This window comes from Mustela erminea, chromosome 5 (assembly GCF_009829155.1).
Source record: "Mustela erminea isolate mMusErm1 chromosome 5, mMusErm1.Pri, whole genome shotgun sequence".
In the NCBI taxonomy this organism is placed as follows: Eukaryota; Metazoa; Chordata; class Mammalia; order Carnivora; family Mustelidae; genus Mustela; species Mustela erminea.
The window spans coordinates 89,146,470-89,168,340 of NC_045618.1; the positions used below are offsets into that span (position 1 = coordinate 89,146,470).

General features: G+C 35.2%; 1 protein-coding gene across 8 annotated transcripts in view; it reads left to right on the top strand.

The window, feature by feature from the left end:
- The window catches only part of MIA2 (MIA SH3 domain ER export factor 2), an 83,616-nt gene extending 63,605 nt beyond the window's left edge, over positions 1-20,011 (top strand). For 4 of the 8 annotated variants that reach the window (XM_032344094.1, XM_032344098.1, XM_032344097.1 and 1 more), the window contains 7 exons: positions 488-570; positions 2,146-2,274; positions 5,862-6,020; positions 13,739-13,861; positions 17,231-17,289; positions 18,110-18,344; positions 19,678-20,011. In XM_032344094.1, the coding sequence (XP_032199985.1) occupies positions 488-570; positions 2,146-2,274; positions 5,862-6,020; positions 13,739-13,861; positions 17,231-17,289; positions 18,110-18,344; positions 19,678-19,844 (955 nt within the window). In that variant the 3' untranslated portion in view covers positions 19,845-20,011. Of the gene's footprint in view, positions 1-487; positions 571-2,145; positions 2,275-5,861; positions 6,021-13,738; positions 13,862-17,230; positions 17,290-18,109; positions 18,345-19,677 lie in introns of those variants that run through there. The other 4 variants (XM_032344095.1, XM_032344099.1, XM_032344100.1 and 1 more) reach the window with 2 other exon arrangements.
- Positions 20,012-21,871: the final 1,860 nt, after the last annotated feature.

Here is a 21,871-nt window from a genome sequence, read left to right on the forward strand (position 1 = left end):
GTTTGTTTGTTTCTTTTGGTTTTCTTTCTTTTCTTTTCTTTTCTTTTTTTTTTAAATATTTATTTATTAGACAGAGATCGCAAGTAGGCAGAGAGGCAGGCAGAGAGAGTGAGCGAGAGAAAGGGAAACAAGCTCCCTGCCAAGCAGAGAATCTGATGCGGGGCTCCATCGCAGGACCCCGGGATCATGACCTGAGCTGAAGGCAGAGGCTTTAAACCACTGAGCCACCCAGGCGCCCCTCTTTTGGTTTCTTTTTAAAATTTTAATTCCAGTATAGTTAACACACAGTGTTCTGTTAGTTTCAGGTGTACAATATAGTTATTTGACAATTACATATATTACTCATCAAAATAATTTTAAAGCATGTTTTTTCTATGTAGATATTGAGGTAGTGAAAAGTACCTTGTACTTGGTAGTGGCATTTTTCTTGAAATGTGGGTGCTTTTCTTGGATGAGTAACTTAGAGATGTTTGTTCTTTATTTGCAGATTAACTGAAACAGAGTTTAAATTTGAACTTTTAGAAAAAGATCCTTATGCACTTGATGTTCCAAATACAGCATTTGGCAGAGGTAGTTTTTTTTTTTAAACCCTTGTTTAAAATACATATATATATATGTATATATTGCACATAACCTTTTATATTAGTATAAATTAATACTACTATTTATAAATATTCTAGATTTTGGAACCAGGATTCTATTCTGAGTTCTGGCACAATCTCCCAGGTTTCTGAGTTTTGTTTCCCTAGCAAAAAATGTAAATAATTGCTGCCTCCATTTCTCAGTGGGCATTTGTAAGATGATGTCTATTTAGTACATTGAGCTCCTTGCAAAGCAGAGTGCTTGGCACATAGTCAGGTAATCATAATTATTTTATAATAATTATATAATTATTATAATAAATAATCATAATTATTTTAGGGGAGAATGAATAAGGAGTGCTTAAATGGAATAATGTTGTGACTATTTATATATGCACTATCTTTGGAATTTGCTTAAAATATAAAAACAAGAATTAGAATAGTCGTTTTTAATTATTTAAAAGAATCAGTTAAGGTGGGAAAACAATCTGAGCATTCTTTGCTTTAATTACCTCCAAGTGAGGACCAGTTCTTTGGAAGATGTATTTAATATTTTTGTCCACTCATTAAAGACTTAGCATTTTTAATGATCTCATCCTATTCCAAATAGTTTAAATTTTTCAAAATAATGTTTGGTTGAATTGGAATTAAGCATCTAAGGCAGTGAAAATAAAGCTATCTTCATATAGGTGGAATTCCATTTTAATAACTGTTTTGAAGGTATAAAAGTCACTTTTGAGAGTCTAATTTCATTAAAATGAAAGTTTATTTTTACATTTAACAAAATAGCAGATTATTATTAATTTCAAATAGTAATAAAGTTTGGAGTGGTGGGAATTATACAGAAGGAATTCTCTTCTGGATCTAAAGCATAAGTTTCAGAAAAATTAAATAAAACTTTGATCTTTTGTTGTAATAATATTTACGTATTTAAAAAGTATTATTTTGGTGGTACTTAAGCTTGTTTTTTGATGTTCTTGACTTTTGATCTTTGGAAGCATAATCATTACTTGGGAGTGGTGAAGTTTGTAAAATGATAGGGCTCTTGGTTATTTAATTTATAAAGTGATTTATTTGATGAATAAATGTGATCTGAATTTTCAGTGGCAATGAATCAGAAGTAATTTCTGATGCTTCAGAGGATTTTGCATTTCCACAATAGTACAACCCTCACCAGCCAAAATATCTGGAAGCATATTGCCATTAAAAGCAAAACCAAACAAACTTCATAGCCCGCAAATCCTCTTATACCTCTAAAATATCACTAAGTATCACCATTATCCTTTACTTAGTAGTGTATGGTTATTTAAGTGTATTAGTTACCAAGAGGATAATGTTTTTATTGACTAGTGTATCTATTTGGTACACAGACTTTAAAAACCTAGGGTTCCATATTTAATTCTGTCCCATATTAGCAAAACCCAAGGCATAGTTAGTATTCAAGAAGTGGATTAAACTTAAATTGGCAATAGGTGACCTGATGGAAATTGTTGAAATGGAATTCTAATCTATAGTGTAGCTAATTGAAACTATGAATTTAAATATGCTGTTTTAATTATTCCAGAGCATTCCCCATATGGTCCCTCACCATTGGGTCGACCTTCATCTGAAACGAGAGCTTTTCTCTCCCCTCCAACTTTGTTGGAGGGTCCACTCAGACTCTCACCTTTGCTTCCAGGGGGAGGAGGAAGAGGTATATTGTTTAAACATCTTTATTACTCTAGATTTCTTCCTTATTTTATATTTTCATCTCAACTTATCTTTAAAATAAACCTTGGGAAAATACAGGCATTCCTTGCACTTATTGTGGGTTACTTATGTTTGGAAAAGGAGCTCTGTGATATCTAATTTTAATATATTTTTCTCTTAGAAACAGGATATAATAGGTTATATTTTGATCAAGCACTTGATGTGTATCTATTTAAATCATTCGGCTTCTTAAAAACTGTATTTTATAGCACTTTATAAAGAACACATAAAATATGATAACAATCTAACATGGCATAAAATTGTATTTTAATGAAATATTATTAAAATGTAGAAATTCCAAATTCTTTTCCTACTTTATTATCATGATCTTTTATTGTAGAAAATCAGAAAGTGAAAGAGCCTTCTTTTTAGAGTGGAGGAATTAGAAGTACTATCTTATAGACCAAGTTTTGATGAGAGTCTTAAAGGAGACCTAGATGATTTCTTAATACTTTGAGAAACTGACCCAAGATTGTCTGCTTTGTTACCTACCTGTATGGGTTTTTGAGAATCTCAGCAGCTATTTCAAACCTATGCGTTAGCTCTTGGTCTTTCTGCATTTACTTCAGCACTCACCCTTGTGTTACCTATGTACCTGGAGTTTTCCTCTTTTGATCTTTTACCATACTTTGTTCACTTTGTCAGGTTGCTTTAAAATTTTCTCTTGAATTGTGGCAAAATGCAGAGATTTAGAAAGTACTGTTTATTCCCAAATCAAAAGTCTCAGGTTTTTAGCCTCATCTGTGTTGTATGAGAGCTGATAGCATTCTTCATCAGTGTTGTGACCCCCATTCTGCCCCTTTTATTAGTGATTTTAGCATATTGAATCTGACTAAAAACACCAAACTAAACCCAGCTTATAAAAGCTCATATATTGAAATGGATACTACTTATCAAAATAGTCTCTCATGGAGGCTGTAATTCCCAATTGAACCTACTATTATTTTAAATATTTTTGGAGCTCTTTCTTTGGGATTGTCTTCAAAGAATGAGAGAATGAATTTTCTACTTTATGGTTATGCGATGTTCTCCCTTTGCCCATCTCCTGTGTACATAATCTTTCCTCATCCTCGGTTTGGTACACTTAGCACTGGTCTCTCCTACCTCCCAGTCCTACCTACTGATTGGGCTTACAGCCTGGAGACATTTCAGAGAGAAGCTTTTCTTGTCTTGGCTTTGAACTGAAAACTAGGGAAAGAGTGAGTTGCAGACTGATACTTGGAGTCCTGGGAGAGCTTTGCCTTAAGCACTTTAGGAAGGGGACTAATTTCTAAATTCACATGTGTGCTATAAATGCACTAGAATTCATCTTCCCCCTAATTTTTTTTTACTCTGAACAGTAAGAAATATATTTTCATGTTCTATTACCCATCAACATAAATGTAATAGAAACCATTTACATGTTTTTTATGCTTTCTGATACTTTCTATTCATTTCTATTCCATTTCATTAAAAAAATTGCTGCTTAAGAGTAAGTTGATTTTATGCACCAAGATGGGTTGCAGCCAGCTGTCTGAAAAACAGTGCCCTAGAAATCAGGGTATAATTGGCTAAACTGCAAATATGAATCACTGGAAGTTGAATAACATAAGTCAAGGATTGCTTGTAGTCAATTGAATATTTGGAGTAAGAGTGAAAATTACCTTTGATTTCTCCTCTCCTATTTAAATTACTTTCCTCTCCTTTTTAATTACTTTCAAGAAATAATGTGTTTAGATTATTTGCAGGGGTGTTTTGCTATTTTTTAGAAAAGCTACAGAAGTTTTAGGTAAGTTATCAGTAGGTCTTAAAAGAGTTGCTTTGAAGTAAATTTCCTGTGACCCATCCAAGAAGGATGATGAGTGCCCTTTTCCTTTGTTTTATTATCTTTTTAAAATTGAAAGTTTGGGTGAGATACATGTTCAAATAAGATGGAGTATAAGGAAAATAATTTCTTTTTAGAGTAACCTTAGTGTAACTTTTGGTGTGAATGCAAAGCATTTTCAAGTTTGTAATTTTTCACCTGGTAGTCATTTGGCCTATGCTTTGGTTCTCTGAAAGGAAGCAATCAAAAGAAGGCCTTTGTCTCCTTTAAAGATCTGTGCTTCACTCTAGATGAACCCAGCCTAATTGACTCTTGCACATTTTTTACCAATTTAATTTTCTGCTTTTCCAGCCTTTTTCTTCTAATGAACTTATTAGAAGGATGAATAGGCTGGAAGGGAAGATTGAGGGAAATTAATAGAATACACAAGTATAAGGAAAAGAGATAGTTGACCTTCTGAATATAAAAGTTTACTCTTGACTGTACAAAGGGAGTAGATAAAAAAATATTAAAAGATTATATTTTTTTATATATAATAGGATTCTTATACTGATATGAACAAGTTACCAAGAAAACGTCAGATTTGTTTTAGTCTCTTAAAGGTGTACTGAAATGTGGAAAACATTTTAGATTTCTATTAAAAAGTTGTTGTTGTTGTTGTTGTTTTTTAAATAAAAGTTATTCCTTGAAAGGAAAGGGGTTTTGTTTTCTGGGCAGTATAAATTTGGGAAGATCTTACTCTCCCCTCAGTAATAGATAAGTAAAGTATTAACATATTTTGTTATTTAGTGTTTAAAAAATTGTTTATTTGTTTTTTTCCATTTTAATTGAATATGTTATTAATTGAGGTACTGTCCTTTTTGTGGTCATAAGAAGGGAACTTTATAATGATGATGATCTTTTATAAATGTAAGCATGCTGATTTCCATATCCAAATGAGTGTTACTTTGTTCAAAGTGTTTATTCCAACTGTGCTGTTGTTTTTGAAACTCTTGTTTTAGACTTTCCTTCAGAGTTGTGAACTCTTTTTGAAGGTGAATTTGATATTCAGAAATTGCTAAAAGCCCTTTAAAGCCAAATTTATCTGGTGGGTATAAAGTTTGTAATCAGACTGGTTAAAATCATTTTTGGACAGAAGTAAAGTCCTGTTTCAACATTGAGATGTAGTTTCTTGAGTGGCTTTTAAGTTAATCTGAGTACATTTCTAAAAGAGTTGTTCTAAAAAATACTGTGAGTAGTTGTAGAATTATTAAAATAGGTATATAGAGTCTAGGATGACAGCTTTAAAAGAATCATGCTCTTTTTGACTATTGGCGTGTTAGTGTAAGCAACAAAAACCTCATTTTATAAATATTTTATTCCATTTTATTCTATTCTGGTATAGAAATCTCTACTTTGCAATTTACTTTATACTCCTATTTTTCAGGCTTAGTATTTATAATTCACAGTTTAGCCATTGATTTATGTATAAATGATGATGGTGGTAACATTTCTAAATGACTTTAATAGACAGTTGTTTGTTTATATACATTGCAAAATTATTATTTCCTCCTTGTCCTAGACTTTGTCCTAGGCTTTGGTAAGATAGAATTGTAGTCTATTGTGTCTTAGGGAAACTTTGTGGGAATCTGATTGTTCTCACTTTTTACAAGCTGCCTGGGTTTCATTTGATGATATGTCTTTAATACTTTTTTAGGTGAAACAATTGTATTTTTTTCTTTAATTAGGCATAAGAGGCCCAGGGAACCCTCTGGACCATCAGAATACCAATGAAAGAGGAGACTCAAACTGTGATAGATTAACTGATGCTCGCAGAGCACCTTCAGACACTGGATCACTTTCACCTCCGTGGGAGCAGGATCGTAGGATGATGATCCCACCATCAGGTATGGAAAGAGTATAATTATTTATATTTGAAAGGCAACCAGTCTGTGCAACATAGAGGAATGGAAGAAAAGAGGAGTACATGTATGTCCTGTCTTAAGAAAAACCACGATACAGGGGCACCTGCGTGGCTCAGTGGGTTAAGCCTCTGCCTTCAGCTCAGGTCATGATCTCAGGGTCCTGGGATTGAGCCCCGCATCGGGCTCTCTGCTCAGCTGGGAGCCTCCTTCCTCCTCTCTCTCTGCCTGCCTCTCTGCCTGCTTATGATCTCTCTCTGTCAAATAAATAAATAAATAAATCTTAAAAAAAAAAAAGAAAAACCATGATACATACTAGAAAACAACAGTAGCATAAATTTCCAAACATGATAATTAGGGGTAATTGTTCAGGTTATAGAAGTCTGCTTTGCTCCCCTCCAACCCTCCTGTGGAATATCTTTATTATTTTTATTGCTCATAGAAGGGATATATATTTATATTAGAAAATCCAAACAATTGTGGGGTGCCTGCGTGGTGCAGTCAGTTAAGCCTCAGACTCTTGATTTGGGCTCAGGTCATGATCTCAGGGTTGTGGGTTTGAGCCCCTCACTGGGCTCCACGCTAAGCACAAAGTCTGCTTAAGGTTCATTCTACTTTTTGTCAGTTCCTCCTTCCTGCTGTCTCTCAAATAAATAATAAATAAGTCTTAAAATCTAAGTAATGGAGAAATGTGTAATTAGGAAAGTGAAAAAAGTCTCAATCATCATCTTAGCATGCCTTTCTAAGAATTTAGTTTTATATCTTTTAGGGATTGTTGTGTTTTGGGCTTTTCAGGTTTTTTTCTTTTTTTCTTTTTAATTGGCATACATTCATAAACATAAATGTAAAAATTCCTTCACTTCTCTGCAATTATACTGTTTACCTTCTTGAAATTTTCTTTTCTTTTTTTTTTTTTTTTTTTTTGGTGGGCAGTAAAGCAAAGTTTATTGAACTATAGTACAAAGCTCCCAAAGAAAGAGGGAACACAAGAGGGATCCCCAAAATTGTATTTTCTCATTGGACAAACTGTCTTAGATTTACTGCTAAAATATATATATTTACCAGAAGAGTCACAGAAGAATATCCCAAAGGAAGGCGGGTAGCTTCTATTTTCTGATAGCTCTTACTTTCCCAAGGAATGTATTTAAAATGACTTGGTTAGCTAAATTTTATCTAAATATGGTGTTTCAGGGACACTGTTATGTGTAGTGAGCTATGCCTGCTTTGTATACATTAGTTATATTTAAAAAATATATACTATTTCTGATTCCTTCCTGAGGAGTTGGAGTGAGTAAGAGTATTATAGGAAAAAAACTTCAATTCCGAGAATCAGCCCTTGCTGTAGTAGTATGTGTATGTTCTAAGAAATGGTGGCTGCCTACACTGTGGTTTTGCTTTGCTTGAGATCACCAAATACAGCTTCATTAAGACAGAGATTTGTGTCACTTTGTTCACTGCTATAGCCTCAGCACTGAGCACCATGCTAGGGATGTAGTATTTGTTCAGGAAATACTGTTCAAATACTTGTTGACTGAATGACTACCCAAATAATTCTGACAAAGCTGAGTATGTTTTTTAATATTTGGAAATCTATTTGCTGTGATGTACGTATTTAAGAATCTTTTAGGGGAGTGACTTAGAACATCTTTCGTGCCTTTAATATTCATTAAAAAGTTTTGCTGTGATAAAAATAAAGATAATAATTCACAGCCCCTGTATAGAGGACTTTCCTTTGAGACTTTACAAGCTATTAGTACCAAGAGTCCCTGTCAAATGCACTGCATAGCTCCTCATTAAAATCTAGTGTCGTAGCTCAAAGTTGACTCATCTTCAGACATAACTTAGGAAACTTCAAGGAAAACGCAGATACATCTGGGTCCCACCTCAAATCAGGCCTTCTGAACATGAACTTCAGAGGTAAGGTCTGTATGTCTAAAAAAACTATCTCAGAGGTTCTAAGGAGCAGCTATATTTAAAAACCGCTAATCTGTCTCCCCCCAACCCCACTCATTTATTTATTGCACTGAGTTCTTGAAGAGAATAGCTGACAGTCTTAAGTTAAAATAGCTAGGCAAATAGCAGAGATTAGAATTCAGACAGTAGTGACTTTTTTGTTGTTCATTCATAAAATTAGTAAATATTTTACATTTCCTTTAAAAATTGCCTTAAGTCTATAATTTTAGACCTTTTGATACTATTTCATAGATCCCTGAGTCTTTTCATTTTGTTTCCAATTTTTCTTTTATTCTTTTGGTTGAGTAGTTTCTCTTGATCTGTCTTTAAGTTTACTGACTCTTCCCTCTATCATCTCCATTCTGCTGTTAATATTAAGCCCATTCAGTAAAAGTTTTATTTTAGATACTGTATTTTTCAGTTCTAGAAATTTTACTTTTTTATACTTTTGATATCTCTCCTGAGATTTCTTCTTTTTTAATTCATTATGAGTATTTTCTAAATCTCATTGAGTATAGTTTTTTTTTTTTAAGATTTTATTTATTTATTTGACAGACAGAGATCACAAGTAGGCAGAGAGGCAGGCAGAGAGAGTGGGGGATGCAGGCTCCCTGCTGAGCAGAGAGCCCAACGTGGGGCTCAATCCCAGGACCCTGGGATCATGACCTTAGCCGAAGGCAGAGGCTTTAACCCACTGAGCCACCCAGGCACCCTGAGTATAGTTTTTAAAAAAAAAAAGATTTATTAGCAGAGAGCCTGACTCAGGGCTTGATCTCAGGACCCCAAGATCATGACGTGAGTGGAAACTAAGAGTCAGATGTTTAACTGAGTGAGCCACCCAGGTGCTCCTGAATATAGTTTTTTAATAGCTGCTTTAAAGACCTTGTATAATTGTTTTTGTTTGTTTGTTTGGTTTGGTTTTTTTTAAAGATTTATTTATTATTAGTGAAATGCCCACGGCTGTGGGGTTGGGGTGGGAACAGAGGGAGAATGAGAGAGAGAGAGAATCCCAAGCAGACTCCTGGTCTGAGTGCAGGGTCTGACAGGTCTCGACCTCACAACCCGGAGATCATGGTCTGAGCTGACATCAAGAGTTGGATGCTTAACTGACTGAGCCACCCAGGTGCTCCAAGACCTTGTATGATCATTCTAACATCAGGGTCATCTTGAGGATGGCCTCTGTTGATTATCTTTTCCTTTTAAACTGCGTCACATTTTCTTGTTATATAATTTGGTTTGTATCCTAGTAATTATGGGGATTCTGGATTTTGCTGTATTTCTCTGAAGAGCGTAGGTTTTGTTTTATAAAATGTTAAGTTGATCAAACTCAAACTTGGATTTTTTCTTCTCTAGACAGCAGTTCTCTAGACAGCAGTCCAAATATTAGTTCAGTGTTTAGACTTAGCTAAAAATGCTTAGTTTTAGACTTGGCTGAAAATGCTTTAAGCTTTCTTCATACATTTGTGGTTCAGGGGTGAGCCATTGACTTGGGGCAAAAATCTCAGAATCTTAGGGTCACTTCTTTGGCTCTCCTGGACTCTCCTCTTTGGTTTTTCAAGCCACATTTTCTATGAGGTTTGACTGCTCTCTGCTACAGATTGACAATGGTCTGCCTACAGGCTAAGATATAAAAAATGGAAAACTCACCCCACAATGGTACCTTTTTCCAAGTTCCCACCCTTTTACCAAATCTGTCATTTTTTAATGCTCAGAGCCTTCAGGTATTTGTTACATTACTTTTAAATTTTTAATGTTTTTCCAGTTTTATTGAGCTATAATCAATAAACATCACTGTTTAAGTTTGTGTACAACATAATGATTTGCCTTTATATATATTGTGAAATTATTACCACAATAAGTTTAGTTAACATCCATCATCTCATATAGGTACTAAAAAAAATACATGTTTTCCTTGTGATGAGAATTCTAGGATCTCACAGCTTTCCTGTGTGTCATACAGCAGCATTAGCGATAGTCATCGTACCGTATATTATATCCTTAGTATTTATTTATCTTATAACTGGAAATTTCTATCTTTTGACCAAGAAAAGGGAAGAAGTAGCACACTATATATATTAGTTGAACTCTATTCTATTTCCTTTCCTTTCCTGGGGCCGTTAGCATCCATCCTTCCCAGAGGTGACTACTCATGAGGCCAGTGTGTGTAAACTTAGATCCATATATAATTTAAAAATATATATAAATATATATATAACTTTTTCTCTTTAAGCAAATTTTTTAATCAGCATCATGTTCTTGAGTTCTTTCCATTTTAATTAAAGCTTATTACCTCTATTGCTATATAATAATTCTGTATATAAACATACCACAATGTATTTATCCACTATCCTCCGTTGAACATTTAGGATGTTTCCAGTGTTTTACTATTACTAACAGTGCTAAAGTTAACACCCCTCTCATATATGTTCTTTAGAGATGAGTCCAAGAAATGAAATTACTGAGTAATAGGATAAGCATATTTAGTGTATTTTTTAGGTTAATTGATATTGTCCTATTGTCCTCAAGAGTGGCTGTGCATGAAATATTTGAGAGTAGTTATTTCTACAATACTTGATTTCTACAGTAGTTATTTCTACAGACTAACTACAGTAGTTATTTCTATAAAACAGTTGTAAAACTGTTTTGAATTATCTCCGGTGATATGAGGTAAAATTTTTATCTTATTTTTATGTATAGTTCTTTGATTAGTGAGCTTGAGTATCTTTTCTTGTTTATTGGTAATTTATATTATCTATATTTACTGTAAATTGCCTGATCCATTTTATTTCTTGCTTAATAGGAATTCTTTTGTTTCTTTAGATTTTTTTTATTTATTAGAGAAAGAGAGACTGTGCCGTGAGGGGCAGAGGGGGAGGGAGAGGGATAAGCAGATTCTATTCTGAGTGCCAAGCTCCGTGCGGGGCTCCATCTCATGACCCTGGGATCATGACCTGAGCCAAAACCAAGAGTCAGATGCTCAACTGAATGTGCCACCCAGGGGCCCCAATAAAATCTTAGTGTATTTTGGATATTAATCTTGTCTTTTGCAGATATTTTCTCAATTTGTTATTATGCATGTTCTTGTTATATATGTTCCAAATTTTGTTATAGGTAAGTTAATCCATTTTTAGTAGAATTTTTGTTTTGTTTAAGACCTGTTCATAGGGGGCGCCTGGGTGGCTCAGTGGGTTAAAGCCTCTGCCTTTGGCTCCGGTTGTGATCTCAGGTCCTGGGATCAAGCCCCACATCGGGCTCTCTGCTTAGCAGGGAACCCTGCTTCCCTCTCTCTCTGCCTGCCTCTCTGCCTACTTGTGATCTCTCTCTGTCAAATAAATAAAATCTTAAAAAAAAAAAAAAGATCCTAGATCAAAATGATACTGTTTTCTTCTAAAAACTTAAAATTTTGTTGTGAGTTTTAGATCTGTATTTTATTTCTGTTTCAGTGTTTCGTGTGAGGAGTCCTCCCCTCATTGAATACACAGTTATTTCAATACTATATATTGGTTAATCAGTTTGAAATACCACTTTACATTAAATTAAATGTCCGTATTTGCATACATCTGTTTCTCAGGCATTCTTTCTATACCATTGGTCTCTTTATTGCAGAATCCTAACCTATCTGTATCCATGCTGCTTTCATCTACTTTCTGGAAATTTTGCTTTTTCATTCCATTTAAATTCATCTACTTTCTGGAAATTTTGCTTTTTCATTCCATTTAAATTCCTTAACTATTAGAATTAACTATTTCACCATGTTGTGAAGGAAGATGTTTATTGTACTTGATTATTAGCCAGTATTAATTCTAAAAAATTCTAATTCTTTATCCATCTTTATAATTCTCTTTTGTTTCTGTTGTGTGATAGAATCCAGAATTATTAAAATAGGTACTCAGGGAGTTATTACAGTCCAAGATTTGTTATGGAATAAAAAGAGATAAATAATATTTTTGTTTAACCCAGGCATTTTGGATTTTATTCTAATTCTTAGTTTATGAAACTGCCCCAGAATGATGTGTACACTTACTTGCAGCCTTTATTCATTTTTTCCCCCAATCTTTTCCTTCTCCCTTTCTTTCTTTTTAATCATGTCTTTTCCTATAAGGATGGTAGAAAACAAAGGTATGAAAGCAAGCAAACAAGGAACCATTTGTCTTTATTTTCCGTATTTCAGTCTCATTGGTATGTGCCTTCCACATAGCTTTATCTTGTTACATCATGTGTGGTGTGTATCTGAGTTTGACCAGAATACCCTTGTTTACTTGTACACCCTTCCTTTTCTCTCAGGGCGAGCTTTAGGTCCTCCATAATACCACGATTTCGATTCCTCCAGTCAGAATTAAGTAGGCCACCACTCATAATTTGTATACCTCTTTAGTAAGGCATTGGCCACATTGTATTTATTTCTGTCACTATTAGACTATAAAGTGTGGACTGTATCAAAATCAACTTTATATAAGTAGTGCCATGTATACATTAAGCCCTGGTAGATTTCAGGAATAAATTATTTTGTCCAGTGGAGGGCACCATGGTTATATGATTTATAAAATAGCAAGCCTGTAGCAAAATTGTTTTTCTTTTTGATTTTGTATTTCTGAGGTTGCTGATATTGTGGGGGGATGTATTTTAGAAGCAAAATAATGATATAGTATGATATCTTGAGACTTGCTTAAGAAAGAGTTGGGAAGTTTTCAGGCTTCCCTGTTTTATCCACTTGCCCAGCTCTGCCATTTAATTAATCCCATGTTTGAAGTAGAAGGGGAAAACTTAGTTTAGATCTCAGTCATTGGTATTGGTCTTCCTTTAATTGGGCTAGTAATTCAGACCCATTGAGACAGTTTTTTGCTAAGATTCTGAAAGAGGGAGGAAATGAGCCTGAGGCTATCCACCCAGATCTTTCTTTCCTGATTCACATCCCTGGGCCTTTGGGAGCTCATTAAATATAATTCTTTCCATTAACTCTAGTTGATGCTGAGTGGTTTCCTTGGCTTTGTGTGGGAGAGGTGTGTCAGTAAGGTCCCATCTGGCTGAGTCAGATGAGTAATGACCTATCCAACAATGTGTGGAGTTCACATTATGCACCACTGCTTAGGACAGTCATGGAAAGCAGTTTGCAGCTGTTTTTCCATATTTCTATGGATAAGAAAGAGCCACACAGTTCACCCCTTTTGACTTTCCTCTTATTTTTGGAGTTGAGCATATGCATAACTAATCTGTCAAAATCTGCCATCACCTGTCAAAGATGAGATAGACTACCTTTATTTTTTTCAAGAATGATGAGTTCTACAAGTACCCAGGAATGACAATTTTGTCATTGTAAGTGACCCTTGGGGACAGTGAAGGGTGGTTGCAGAAGCACCTGAGTCACAGTCTGTGCCCAGATTTGTGTCTGTCCAGGCGTCCTTAATCTGAGCATTGTGAACCTTCTGTTCATCTGTTGAGTGAAAGATCTTCCCCTTTAGTTTTGGAGGGGTGCTAACTGCCAAAATACTGAAGTTACTAAAAATTTGATCATTGATGACCTCTGAATGATATCTGCTTTGTTAACTACCTCTTTTATCAGTGTCTGTTTTGCTGAATTTCCTGATACACTTACAACATATTCCTTTTTTTCTTTCTTTGCTATTTCCTCAAATTATTTACTATTGTCTACCAAGAATGTGGTTCAGTTTTTTAGGAAGCAAGAGAAATGTCTATATTCTATCTATTAAACTTAAATAAACTTGATTTATTTTTACAAACTTGTTTTCTAGGCCAACCATATCCTGATCCAGCTATTCCTCCACAAAGGCAAGACAGATTTTATTCTAATTCTGGCAGACTCTCTGGGCCAGCAGAACTCAGAAGTATTAATATGCCGTCTTCGGATAAAGTGGGTAAGAAATACTTATGTGTATGTGTATATTTTTTAATAATGGTGGCATATGAAAGAATTGGAAGCTGTAAAAAGGACTAATAACTGGACATCTTTGGTAGCTCCTGATGCCAAAATCTTTCCTGAAACTTTCTAGTTTTATGTTTCTTGTTATATTGTATGTATCCATGGCATGTGCATATGTGTTAATGGTTGATTTGGGCATTATTGTAATGGGTTTACTATATTTAGCTATGATGTCCGATTTTACTCTATTCCATGATTAATTTTTAAAAATTTACCAGTCCACTTACATATATCCTACTTGGTAATCGGGAAAGTGAATGGAAATGGGAAAATCCACAAGAAAAATAATTTGCTTTGTTGTTGCTTTAATTAAGTACCTTATTTAAACATTACGTACAAAGATAGATTTAACTAACATTTATTGAGCAACCTACTATTTGTCAGGCACTCTTTTCCTTAAACCACCTCACAGCAACCCTCTAAAATTGGGAAATATATATATCCAGCGTATTAGTCAGAAGAGTGTAACGTTAAAAAGATTAAAAGCAAATAGAAACTTAAATTTATTGGTAAAATGTTTCTTCAGGACAGGGAATACATTGCAAGGCGGGGTTAGGCATTATCTGGCTGAAATATTTATTATTTTAGAAAAGGAGTCTTTTGGGAATAGTAAGCAGAGAAGGAGATCTATGGCCTAGATTAATTAAAATTAGTTTTAATTAAATAATTTCTTTCTAACCTTTGGATTTTGGATTTTGAAATTGTTTTCCCTCATTAATTCAAACTTTATGGAGTGACAGTGTATATGTGATTGGATGTCTATTTTTAAACTAATGCTATTTAACGTTTCTTACATGTCCTTTTTTGTTGTTGGAATCTAATTATCCAATTAGATAATTTTTAAGTGTCTACTGTTTAGAAGGTGCCCTACGTGACATGGCAGAGAATATAATTATAATAAGGTATAGTTTCTGCCTATAAGAAGCTAATAATTAAATGTGGAGAAAGAAATATATATATATATATATCTTTCATATATTTTATATATCCATCAGGCAGTAATGCTCTAGAATTAAAGAATAGCACCTTTAAAGATTAAGACTTACAAAGTCGTAATAAATTATGGCTGCAACATGGAGTGTGAGTCAGGGAATATTGAAACGAGTAGTGAAAAGGTTAAGCAGTATATAGAGTTCTCGGGGCCTTGCAAACCTGTTCAAAACTTGGACCTTGTTCACAGGGTAATGGGAACACATTAAAGAAATAATCAGATCTGCATTTTAGAGAAATTACTGTGGATGCGTTTATGGTGAATAGGTTGGAGGGAGCAGTTAAGATTGCAGGCATGGTAACTTTTTAGGAGTCTGTGACAGGAATCTACGTCAGTAAGTGGGTAGTGATTTAGCAGAGGGGATAGGGATACATAGATGTAAGCAGACATAGAGAAAAGAGAATTGGGGGGATTTAGGATTGAAAGCCTGTGGGAGTGTGGGGGAAGAAGGAGTCTTGGCTGATACCTAGATTCCTGACTATAGCATCTGGGCCATTCATCATTCTGAGACAAAGAACAAGGAACAGGAGCAAATTTGACAGGAAAGATTATAAGTTACATTTTGAACTTATAAAATTAGCAGCACCTGTGATACACCTGCATGAATATTCAAAGAGGCAGTTCAAGCTTTGAAGTCCTAGTAGGGGGAATAACAATCTGAATCACACATCTGGAAGTCATTAGTTGGTATACATCAAATTAAAGGTGTAGGAGTGGATGGGATTTCTCAAAAGGAGAATGAAAGGAGAATGGGGCGGAGGTGGGAACTCCATGGAGACCATCATTTACGGATAGACAGAGGTAGTGAAGCCCACCAAAGAGACTGAGAAGGAGTGGCTCGCAAGGGAAGATAGAGAAGGGTGCCATCACAAAAACTGAAGGCTGAGAGAATTTAAAGAGAGAGAGAGAGAGAGTGGTCAATAATGGTGAGAAATAATATAAAAGAAGGACTGAAAGTGTCTTTTAGTTTAGCAAAAAAATATATATTTTTTATGTTGGGGAAAATAATTTCAGTGGAGTAGTGGATGTTGCAAATAGATTGCAGTAAAATGAGGACAAAATGAGAGGAATTCCAAATAATATATATAGAACAAGTATTGATTACAGAAGAGAGGGGTAGCTGTAGGGGAATTTTCTTTTTCTGTGTCATTTTTAAGTAGTAGTTGGAAGAGACTTGCTGATAGAATGGGTCTAGCAGAAAGGGAAGAGGGAGGCAACAGAGAGGAAGGGGAGAGATTCAGCGCACAGAACCAGGGTCATAGGTCGTCTAGAAGGAGACTTCTCCATGATAAGGGGAGGAAAAATCATACGAATTTGGTTGCTGATAGATTTATTTGTTTGATTACAGAAAGTTAAGGGAGTTTCTAAGTGACTGGTTTAGTAGGTTTGAAGAGATGGAGATTTAAAATTGCTGAGGAGAAATGTGGTTTGGAAGATGCAGAATGATTAGTCATTGAGCAGCTGCAAGTATGGCTGAAAATCCATCAGCTTGGAGTGGGCTCTGTACACAAATCTGATTTGTTTTACCTGCAGAGGTGCTGAATTGCAGGTATAGGTAGAGTGGAAGTGGAAGGTTGGATTAATATGGAGCTAGAATATTGTCACGTACATGTCGAAATATTGCCAGCTGGGTAAGGACATCGATGATTGGATGAAGTGATGGACTTAGAAGTCTAGTTAATTAGGGGTGGAAATGAAGAGAGGAGGAAACTAAAGAAAATGGAGGGAGACCAGAGGACTGGAAGCTTCTGTGACAGGAACAGGTGTAGTGAGAATAACTAAATGAGAAGGCTAGGCGAGGGATAAGTGTTGTGGTCGGAGAGAGGGTTGTTTGAATTTACCTTCTCATGGACCGAGCAGCTCTTGGTGAAGATGAAGTCCAGGAACGTTTATTTTGAACAGTAGCTAAATTCAAATGCTAGTCTCTGTTACCTGATGGAGGGATTAGGAAAGTAGGAAGGAAAGAGGAAAAGGAAGGAAGAATGGAGGGAGGGCAAAAAGAAAGGAAGGAAAGATGGATAAGGGAGAGGGATGCCACCTTCCAGAAGTCTCCTAATGATGCACTTGCATCAGGGTTGCCTAGGAACAAGCCACAGAAATTCCTGCCACCTGCCTTTGCAGAACTTTTGAGTGTGCCACAGTTTCCAGTGACCTAAAGCTGTTCCTGCGGCCGCAATGCAGGATGCTGGTATCGGGCTGGTTTATGTACTAATGGGAGAATGAGAAAATACCAACAATCCCTTGTGATTGGGAGATACGGTAGAAATGGAGTGATCAGTCATATATTTTTCATGGTTTAACTTTTATGTTTAGATGGACCAATCTCTTCAGAAATGGAATCCACTAGAAATGATAACAAAGACGACCTTGGTGTAAGTATTGAAAGTGGAATTTTATCCATGTGCTCAGGAGCTTTTCAGACTCTTGGTTTATTAGAAGAGAAATTTAGCTGGCAATCGATTTCTTGATATAAAGCTGCTTCTCCCATTTTGACAAATATATACACTCCCTATATAGCACTATAGTTGTTTCTTTTCTGGATTATACACTATGGTGATACAGTACAACTTATAGGCTAAAGGCTTGAGTTAGCTTACTAAAGTTAAACAGGAATTTGGATTTTCCCCTTCAATTTTTATTTGAATGTTTTAAAGTATATTTTTGTTATTACCTTTACAATTTTTGCTTTTGGTCACCTTTTTTATGTTGAAAATACAAACAGAGGGCACCTGGGTGGCCCAGTTGGTTAAGCAACTGCCTTGGGCTCAGGTCATGATCCTGGAGTCCTGGGATCGAGTCCTGCTTCGGGCTCCCTGCTCCACGGGGAGTCTGCTTCTCCCTCTGACCTTCTCCCCTCTCATGTTCTCTCTCACTCAAATAAATAAATAAAATCTTTAAAAAAAAAAAAAAAGAAAATACATAAACATCTGTTTTTCAGTACGTACTTGATAAAAGAATGTATGTTTTGGTACTCTTGGACTACTCTTGTGTTTTATCTTTAGCCCGAGTATTACTTTCTTTTCAGTTAATATTTGTGATCGCAAAAATCCATCTGATGTAGAAAATAGAATCTTTCAGAAGAAACTATTAAGATTATTATAGACTGCTTTCTTTTAAACCTAAGATTTTTCAGGAAGATTATTGCAAATTTTGCTGTTGCTTTAGTGACCGCTGTTTGTCAATTTGTTACAGAATTTAAATGTGCCTGATTCATCTCTCCCCGCCGAAAGTGAAGCAGCGGGCCCTGGCTTTGTTCCTCCACCTCTTGCTCCATTCAGGGCTCCATTATTTCCAGTGGATGCAAGGGGTCCGTTCATGAGAAGAGGTCCTCCTTTTCCTCCACCTCCTCCAGGAAGCATGTATGGAGCTCCTCGAGATTATTTCCCACCAAGGGATTTTGCTGGCCCACCGCCACCGCCATTTGCAAGTACGTTGTTTTTTTTTTTAAACTTAGTGTGTGTTTTACAGAGTAAATCAAAGATATAATTCTAAGCTTTTCTCACTGTAGTATATCATTACTTTTCCAAATTGGAAAGGCAGCCAGCCATTTGTAGACCGTAATGAGGCTTCCACGTGATTCATCCCAATGATATGGAATTATTTCTGTATTTCAGTAATTGGGAAAAATCATTGTTTTTTTTGCAGCAGTCTTAAATTAAGACTTAAATTATTTGTATCTTATTTGATTAGAAAGTGGTTACTGCATCAATTAGTAAAAATAATTACAGCTTATATTTTAGCATTAAAATTACTGGTTAAAGTATTTTTAAAAAAGTTTTTTTCATAAGTAGTTCCTATGCAGTCCTACTTATTTAAAACCCAAAATATGTTTATCATGTTTAGACTAATTGTTGAATTTATTGAAATTCTTTCATAGCCTTACATAAGAAAAAAACAATTTTTTGCTTTTATATCTATACATTGCCATTTAGAACTCTAGGTTTCTATAAAATAAATAGTTAACCAAACACTAGGCGGGAGGCTAGTATATGCCTGACATGGTATTTTTTCTCTCATTTCTCCTCTATTTTAAGGTTTAAGGTGAACTAAGATGAATTTTGGGGAAATTCAAGATAGTCTTTTTTTTTTTTAATTTTTATTTTTTATAAACATATATTTTTAGTCCCCAGGGGTACAGGTCTGTGAATCACCAGGTTTACACACTTCACAGCACTCACCAAAGCACATACCCTCCCTAATGTCCATAATCCCACCCCCTTCTCCCAAACCCCCTCCCCCCAGCAACCCTCAGTTTGTTTTGTGAGATTAAGAGTCACTTATGGTTTGTCTCCCTCCCATTCCCATCTTGTTTCATCAAGATAGTCTTTTAACTGTAAATGTTTTAGGATAGTATAAAATTAGAATTGGAAATTACTAGTCAGAATTTAAGTCTGGTGAAAATTATATGACATGAAAATTTTTTAATTTAATTTAAGTCTGGTGAAAATTATATGACATGAAAATTTTTAATCAAGCTTTATTATGTATTTTGAAATAATTTGAAAAGTGTTAAGATGTTAGGTCTTCATAGGACAAAAATTGTGGCTAAAGTTAGTGATGTTCCCTTCAATCATGTGTAACTGAAGAGAGTATGCTTTTACTCAATGTTGTAAAAATTCATTTGTTAGATCAAGTAATTATTCTGGGGTCAGTTTTTGAATATGAACATAGGTATTGTAAGTTATAAGCTAATCATTTAATAGAACTGAAGTACAGGTACTTAAAATTAAAAAATGTCTTTTACCAATCTCTTTGAACAGTGAGAAATGTCTATCCACCGAGAGCTTTTCCTCCTTTTCTTCCCCCAAGAGCTGGATTTTTTCCCCCACCCCCACATGCTGAAAATAGAAGTGAGTTCCCATCAGGGTTGACTCCACCTTCAAATGAGCCTACTACTGAACATCCAGCACCACAGCAAGAAACTTAACATGTTTTTGATCTCTCTTCAAAAGTAATTTTGACTTCTCTCTTATTTTCAGTTTAAGTAACGGCTGTTACTTAACCTATTATACTTTTGCTCACATAAGAGCTTAATGGAATTAAAACTCTCAGGATAGTATTTTGTAAATAAAGATGATTTAAATATGAATCTTATGAGTAAATTATTTCCATTTTATTTTATTCTAGATAGTATATTTTAATTTTATTAACAAATCCACTATCACATAAACAATGGGAGTTTTATATGTCATCTTGCAGTTGGGGATGTTTTAAACTCCAAAGAACTTTTTGCCAAGAACTGTATTTACTATGGTTGTAGACAAATGTGAAGGTAACTTTATGCTTAATTAAATAAATTTTAATTGATTTAAAGACTTGTTTGGTATTGATAATAATAATAAAATCAGCTAGTTTTCCATAAATAAGACTCCATTAGTTAGTTTTTTACTTTTCTCAATAGCTTTGAGGCTCAAAACTAATGCTTTATATGGATTTTTCCCATTTGATTATCTTATCAAGGTTGTGCTCTCTTTCTTGCAAGTAGACATGAATGGCCAAAAGCAACAAATTAATACACTCTTTTTTTTTTTTAATTTAAGATTTTATTTATTTATTTGTCAGAGCGAGCACAGGCAGACAGAATGGCAGGCAGAGGCAGAGGGAGAAGCAGGCTCTCTGCTGAGCAAGGAACCCGATGTAGGACTTGATCCAAGAGCGCTGGGATCATGACCTGAGCTGAAGGCAGCCGTTTAACCAACTGAGCCCCCCAGGAGTCCCAAATTAATACACTCTTAAAAGTCAATATTGATTATATTCTAATTGATTTGTCTAAATAGTATTTTTTCAGAGTTGGGATCCTCTTAGTTCATTCACTAGCTTTTGGACAGTTTTCTATCTGGCTTGCTTTTCTCTTAATTTGTAAGATAATTACTGTTTTTAGTGGGGAATGTTGAAATTTGCTATAGAAATATTGTATTTGGACTCAGTATCTTTAGAACGTTTCCTTAACCTTCTTTGTGTGTTTCCTCAGGCGTGAATTCTATTATTATTAGTCTTCTCACACGTTAATATGATTATGAAAGGAAAGATAATTAAGTATAACTAATAAGTCTTAGAATACGTCTGTTGAGAAGTTGGTTGTTTTTAGTTGTTTACTTGGAATTTGTCCTCTGTGCCAAAAGACAGAAGGTGAAACATTCTTGAACAAAGCAGTCATGCACTGTAACTGGAATGCTTCCCGCCAGCATTTCTGCAGATGCTCTCTGGAATACTTCTTGTGAGGTATTCTTACTCCTCCATTCTTACCTCACCTTAGGAGACAAGGTTGAACAGAAGGACTTCATGAAGTGAATTGCTTGGATAAGGTATTATGTAGATTGGGAACTGTAAAATCATCATCATAAAGTTAGTGTTTAGAGGTTAGGTTTTAGGGGAAATAGATTGCTTTTTTAAAGTTGGAAATCTGGAAAGTGAAAGAAGAGAAACAGAACAGTGATGGAGAGTATTCCAGTCAAGTGAAACTTTTCTTTGCCCCAGGATGAAGGAGACCTGTTTTGACTTAGACAGAAGACAGGAGAGTGGTGCAGGCAAGTCGAACCTCAGCGAGAACGGTAATGAAGTGAGCAGCCAGCATCAGAGAGGAAGCAGGGATAACAGTCAATGAGAGCACAGCAGAAGCCAGAGAGACTTGATATGGGCTGAATAGTCTGAAACACTTTGGGATTCCAGAGTAAATGAACATACTTTGCTTACAAAAATATATATATATTTTAAAGATTTTATTTATTTACTTGACAGGGAGAGATCACAAGTAGGCAGAGAGGCAGGCAGAGAGAGAGGAGGAAGCAGGCTCCCCACTGAGCAGAGAGCCCGATGCGGGGCTCAATCCCAGGACCCTGAGATCATGACCTGAACCGAAGGCAGAGGCTTTAACCCACTGAGCCACCGAGGCGCCCCACAAAAATATTTTTTTAATAAAGAAGTATAACCAAGTGGGAATAAATCAAATAATAG